General features: G+C 38.2%; 1 protein-coding gene across 1 annotated transcript in view; it reads right to left on the minus strand.

Moving 5' to 3' along the window:
* Positions 1-7,299, minus strand: part of LOC102824771 (complement factor H-like) — a 522,059-nt gene that overhangs the window by 38,265 nt on the left and 476,495 nt on the right. The window contains 2 exon segments of the mRNA XM_006834236.1: positions 3,899-4,078; positions 4,197-4,254. Coding sequence (XP_006834299.1) covers positions 3,899-4,078; positions 4,197-4,254 — 238 coding nt within the window.

A 7,299-nucleotide genomic window follows, 5' to 3' on the forward strand; every position in this document is an offset into this window, starting at 1 on the left:
CTCACGGTCAGCAGTTCAAAACTACCAGCTGTTCCTCGGGAGAAAGATGAGGCTTTCTGCTCCTGTAAAGATTTACAGCCTCGGAAACCCTGTACAGGGTCGCTATGGGTTGGAACCAACTCGATGGCATTTATCAACAACAACAACATCTCTGGTAGCATTGTAGTTACGAGTCGTGCTAATCTCATGGTCAGCAGTTCGAAACTACCAGAGGTTCCATGGGAGAAAGACGAGGCTTTCCGTTCCTGTAAAGAATTACCACCTGAGAATCCCTCTACAGGGTTGCTATGAGTCAGCTCCAACTCCACAGCACATAACCACCACCACCATTATCAGAGGCAGCTCTTGCTCTCTTTTAATCTAGTGCCTTTTTCATCATTTTCAGGAGACCACCCTCCTTCCTCTTTATATTTATGGTTTTCTTTGAGATGCATTTAAGTTTGTAAAGTTCAGAAAGATTACAGTGAGATGGATTTTCCCCTTTACTTTCCTATTGATGACTATTATCTCCATGTACATTCCCAAGGAATTATTTAATAGCTAAAATCTGTTTCATTCTTTTGTACATAGGGTAATTCACTATTATTGCAGCTGATTTGATAGTATCCAACAACAAAAAATGACATTGAAAGGCATTGTAAATAAAAAGCACACTGTACACACATACACAAATACAATAAAGTTTTGGCCTGGGTAATTTACACCTAGTGTTTGTCAATATTTGTAAAATGTCCCAATGCTTTACCAATTAATTATTACCTTGGATTTTTCTTAAAATCCAGTCCATTGTTTCCTCTAGGAGTTGTTGCTGTTGTTGTTAGGTGTCATGAAGTTACTACTGACTCATCGCCTATGCAAAAGAAACATTGTCCAGTCCTGGGCCAATCTCACAATCGTAGCTACAGCTGAGCCCACTGCTACCACTACTGTGCCAATCCATCTCATTGGGGGTCTTCCTCTTTTTCTCTAACCCTCCATATTAACAAACATGATATCCTTCTACAGTGACTGGTCCCTCCTGACAATATGTCTGAAGCATGAAAGACAAAGTTTGGCCATCCTGGCTTTGAAGGATCACTGTGGTTGTACTTCTTCCAACACAGATCTGTTTGTTCTTTTGGCAGTCCATGACACTTTTAATATTCTCCTTCAACACCATCACTCAAATGCATTAATTCTTCTACAGTCTTTCTTATTCGCTGTCCAACTTTCGCATGCATATGAGGTTATTGAAAATACCATGGATTGGGTCAAGCCACCTTAATCTTCAAACTGACATCTTTGTTCTTCAATACTTTAAGGAGGTCTTATGTAGCAGATTTGACTAATACAATACACTGTTTGATTTATTGACTACTGCTTCCATGAGTGTTGATAGTTGATCCCAGCAAAGTGAAGTCTTTGACAGCTTCAATAGTTTCTCCATTTATATGGATGTTGTTTATTGGTTCAGTGGTGAGGATTTTTGCTTTCTGTGCATTGAGATGCAACCCATACTGAAGGTTGTGGTCTTTGATAGTCATCAGTAAGTATTTTAATCCTCTTTGATTTCAGCAAGTAAGGTTGTATCATCTGCATAGCGCATGTGGTTAAGAAATCTTCCTCCAATCCTAATGCCACATTTTCTTTATATAATCTAGCTTCTGGAATTATTTGCTCAGCATACAGTTTGAATATGTCTGGTGAAAGACTACAACCCTGACACACACTGCTCCTAATTTTCAACCATTCAGTGTTCCCTTGTTCTGTTAGAACAACTGCTTCTTGGTCTATGTATAAGGTCCTCATGAGCACAACTAAGTGTTCTTGAACACTCATACTTCCAATGTTGTCCATAACTTGGCATGCTGCACACAATCGAAAACCTTTGCATAGTCAATAAAGCACAGGGAAACATCTTTCTAGTATTCTCTGACATCAGCAATGAGATCTCTCATTCTACGTCCTGTTCTGAATCCGGCTTGAACCTCTGGAAATTCTCTGTCAATGTATGGTTGCAGCCATTTTTCATCACCTCTAGGTGTTTTCTTTGAAAACTCAGTTCACAATTCACTACCTGCATCTCTCAGCCAATAAAATTGTTAAATCCTCAGAGGTCAGGCTACCTGAAACAGAGACATGTTAAATAATATCTTCAGATTCACAAAACTAAAATTAAGGTATTGGACCGTTAATCTCAAGGTGAGCAGTTTGAAATTACCAGTGTTTCAGTGGGAGAAAGATGAGGCTTTCTGCTCCCATAAATATTTATAGTCATGGAAATCCTATATAGGGTCACTAAGAGTCAGAACCAACTCCATAGCACATAACCACCACCACCAAAGTGAAGGAGCATAAGCACTGGACTGCTAACCCAAAGTTGGTTGTTCAAATCCAGCTGCCATTCTTCAGAACCCCTATACAGGGTGGCTATGAGTCGGAACCGACTTGACAACACTTGACAACAACAATAACAAAGTGAAGGACGTTGGTTGAAACACATGCTACAATGCCATCAATTCACTACTAAATACTGATTTGTGAGTGAGCTCCCCCTGAGCAGGTGTACTTGCAAATGAAAAAGGATGACATATTTATGTGACACGTTCTCCTGGCTGGAAGAATGATGATACTGCAGAAACCTTCAGGTACACACTGTGGTCAGCACAGCCATTTTCAGTGTTATTGCTAGTGACACACCCAGAGATTGATTATCCTGATAATGTTGGATTTGTTAAGTATCATCCAGTAGGTTCTGACTCTTAGTGACCTGGAAGGGCTTCTGAGGAGCAACTGGAGGGTTTGAATTATCTGCCTTGTAGTTAGCAATCCAGAACTTCTCCTGCAGTGCCACACCAGGAAACCATCCTGATAATGGTGGTGGTGATGTGTCCATGGAGTCAATTCTGACTCATAGCGACCTTTTTGGGAACAGAAAGCTTCATCTTTATCTCATAGAGCGTCTGTGGACTTGAACTGCTGACCTTGCTGTTAGCAGCTCAATACGTAATCATTATATTTCCAGGGCTCTTTATCCTGAAAATGTTGCTGTTGTTAAGTGCCATCAAGTCAATTCTGACTCATTGCTACCCTGTATAGGGTTTCTGAGGAGCAGTTTGTGAGTTTGAACTACCAACTTTCTGGTGTACAATTCAGTGCTTATCCTATAGTGCTACACCAGGACTCCTGATAATGGTGGTTATTGGTGGTATGCTGCTGAGTCTGTTCTAACCCATAGCAACCCTCTATAGGGTTTCTGAGGTTGTAAATCTTTACAGGAGCAAAAAGTCTCATCTTTCTCTCATGGGACAATTGTTAGATTCAAACTAATGACCTGCGCTTAGCAGTTCAGCTCATAATCCTACACTACCAGGGGTCCTTCATCCTGATAATAGGATCTGTTGAAAATGTTACGGTCTCTACAAAGAAAGTTCAAAAACTTATATCAACTAAGTATATATTTGGGGATCATTGTGTCAAAAAAGGAGAACATATTTCTGCTAAATGTGGTAATTATATAGAGAAGAGAGAAAATATTCCTAGCTACCCCTCCAATGAACCTTATACACAGTCTCTATCAGTTTGTCATTGGAGGTTTTTCTTGTTGCTTTGTTAGTAGGCAGGTTTTAATGAGTTTCCAGACTTAAATGGACTACAAATAAAGACCTGGTAATATATTCTAGATAAGCAGTGGATGAAAACTTTGTGGACAGTCCCCAATCAATCATGGGGTTGACACAGGACTTTAACAAGGTTTTTGCTCACATATGCATAAGGTCACCATGTGTTAGGGCAGACTCCATGTAACTAACAACAAGATGTAGTGCCCAAAGGCCACCAGCATGTGAAGGTGTAAGTATATTCTTTTAATGTAAAATTTGAAAACAATCAAATATTAAACTGAGAAGAGTCTTCTCACCAATACACTTAGGAAGCTGGGTCCACGTTCCATCGATGCAGGTAATTGTCTTATTTCCAATCATTGTGTAGGTATCTTTGCAATTCAGCTCCACCCAGGCTCCATGCTGATAGAGAGGGGCAGAGGCCTGGACATAACCATGTTCCAGTGTAGGTATATAGCCACACATTTTCACTTGTTCTAGATAAATTAAACATATGATTATTATTTTAGAATAGTTTAATCTATTTACATATGTATTTTTACACAAGTGCAAAGTAAAACTAACTTTTCTGTGTAAGTAGTAATATCTAGTTACCAACACAAGTGGGCAAAGTTGTCCATTCTCCATCCATACATTGTATCTTTTCAGGTCCCTTCATTAGAAAACCAGGATTACAGTCATATTCTGCTATGTCACTGTGCTGGTATTCTTCTTTCCATACACCCTTCACTTTACCATTGGGGGGCAGGGGAGGTGAAACACAAGGTTTTACTTGTCCTGTGGTAGAGAAATTGTATAAGCAGTGGCTAAATGGTCTTACAATTATAAATCTAGCAAAACGTGGAGTTACTATTTTGTTCTATCTAGAACTAATTTGATAGGTACCACAGCCCTATTCTTTCATGTAAAAAACATGTGTACTTTATTTTTCTCACATACTATTTATTATGAATAATTTTGAACAAGTAAAAGAGAAAGAATGCATAATGAATCGATATACTAAACGTTTAGACACAAGAATTATTGGTGTGTTGCCCTATTTGCTTTGCTCTATTATTTATGTGAAATAATTTAATGTAAATGACAGACATAATGAGATTTTACTTTTAAATTCTTCAGAATGCCTGTCTAATAAATAAGAAACCTACACATACAAAATACCTTATTACACTTCACCAAATTAACAGTAATTTTTAGTATAATCTAATATCCTTTTCATTTTCAAATAGTTTAATTGCTCCACTCAAAAATTTTACAAGTGACTTATTATGACCAGGATATATTAGTTGTGCCTTAAAGATTTTAAAGTATGTTCAATATTTATAGTTTATTATATTTTATAAATATAATATTTGTCAAATATGTGGTGTGATATTCATATACAAAGCCCTGTAGAATAAGTACTGGACTGCTGTCCACAAGAATGGTAGTTTAAACCCACTATCCACTCCTTAGAAACTCTACACAGGGTCACTATGAGTCGGAACCAACTTGATGGCACTTAATAACAACAACATATATAGGTACAATTATTCAAACAAAAGCTTTCTGAGGGAAATGAAACAAGTAATAAATCATTATTATTTTATATTGAATGATTATAATGTGTGATGACAATTATTTTCTTGGCTATTTAATAAAACATGATAAGTAAGGCGTGTATATTTTTTAAGCATATATAAATATATTTGGAGTCCCAGTGTAGTGCTGTGGGTTAATGCGCTGTACTGCAAAATTGTTTTGAATGTCAAGGTCGGTGGTTTAAGCTCATCAGCTGCTCCTTGGAAACCCTATACAGGATCTCTATATGTCAGAATAGACTTCACAGCACTTAACAACAATAACACACAAAGCCTCCTCAGAAACCCTATAAAGGGGTACGATGAGTTGGAACCTACTCGGCAGCACCAAATAACAACATATATTTAAATGTATATATATATGGAGTCCTGGTGTGGCACTGTGGTTAAAGTGCCAGACTGCAAAGCCATTTGAACTGCAAGGTCAGCGGTTCAAGTTCACCAACTGCTCCTTGGAAACCCTATACAGGGTCGCTATGGGTCGGAATCGACTCCACCGCACCTAACAACAACTCTCTCTCTCTCTCTCTCTCTATATATATATATATATATGTATACATATATCGACGGCACTTAACAACAACAACAACAATATATAGATAGATAGATAGATAGATATAGATATAGAGATATATATATAATTAGTATTAGTATTATGGGAAAAATAACTCTTCTCAATCCTACCTAATATTGGGACTAATAAAATTTCATTGCATATTTCAAAATGATTGAGTCACCCCTCAATTAGTAACCTTGAACTCTATGTCATCCAATTACTGCGAACCTGTAGCACTGCTTCTTCCCAGACTTTGCTCTTTGTAAGATTATTCATGTAAGATAAACTACAATAAAATACATTGTTGTTGTTGTTAATTGTGGTTCAGTCATTTTCGACTCATAGTGACCCTAGATAGGGTTTTGGAGGTTTTTAAATCTTCGTGGGAACAGAGAGTCTCATGTTTCTCTCCTGGAGTGGCTGGCGGGCCCAAACAGTCACGTTATGGTTCGCAATCCGGTGCTTATCATATGGAGCCACCACACACATAATAAACTATATAGACAGTAATATAAAATTGTAATTCTTGTTTAATCATTTTTAAGATAGACATTGACCTTTACATGTTGGAAAACTGGGTGACCACCCAAATTGGTAGCACTGAGATGAATCTGCCCCAACTCTTGTAGATCCTCTGCAGGAAAATCGCAACACGTCTCCAACTTTATAACTTTCTTGTTTTGGAGTGGCATCTACATTTTCTTTCAAAAGTGGCACTAAACATTGCATCTCAAAAGCTAAAAATAAAGTAAATGAACATATGTGAATATTTCATTTCAAAAATGTATTTAATATATGCTTAATAAAAATAAGATGCAAGGAGCTATATATTTAAAGAAACATACAATATATTATTGCCTTCAGAAAAACATACTAGCAAGCCATTTACACCCAACAAATTTATTCAAGACAATTTAGACAAATTAGAAAATTGAATGGTAAAGTAAAATCCCTTCAAAATTATAATAGGTAGGTAGGAGAAAAAACAAGATGGAGGAACGGGTGGACATGCAGTAAAGAGCTCCACTAACAACAACACAGAATACCCTTCCAAACAGGCTCAAGGGATGGTCCCAGAACTCTGAAACACATATACAGGAATACTTAGAGGGTTGGAAGGCTCCCATCTGGGGGAATTTATGGCTGAAGCAAGAAATCTATTGCTTTCTAGTCTGAGATGCTCAGCTGTTCCAGGAGCCGCCAACTTGTGTGAGACCAAGCGGGAGAAGGAATGGAACGGCCACAGACGCCTGGCAGAACCGCAGACATAAAGGTGTGGACATTATTTTCTTTTGGCAGCTGTTCATTGGTCCCTTGCTGTCTGACCACCTCCATTCTGGTGACTATAGGGATTCCTGAGCTAGTGGGCACCCCAGCTCCACCCTCAGAGGGTTCTACTACGCAGGCGCACAGATCTCATCGACATTTAAAGAGACAGTTTCCAATTAAAACCAAATGGCCACAGCTGGCCCTGAACTGTTTCCAACTAGAAAAAGGGCCTGAACGGGGATTGTGGAGTAGGACAAGCAGACAAAAGAGGAAACAGGCTGAAAATTAAATC

The sequence above is a fragment of the Chrysochloris asiatica genome, unplaced genomic scaffold (genome assembly GCF_000296735.1).
Source record: "Chrysochloris asiatica unplaced genomic scaffold, ChrAsi1.0 scaffold00009, whole genome shotgun sequence".
Taxonomy (NCBI): domain Eukaryota; kingdom Metazoa; phylum Chordata; class Mammalia; order Afrosoricida; family Chrysochloridae; genus Chrysochloris; species Chrysochloris asiatica.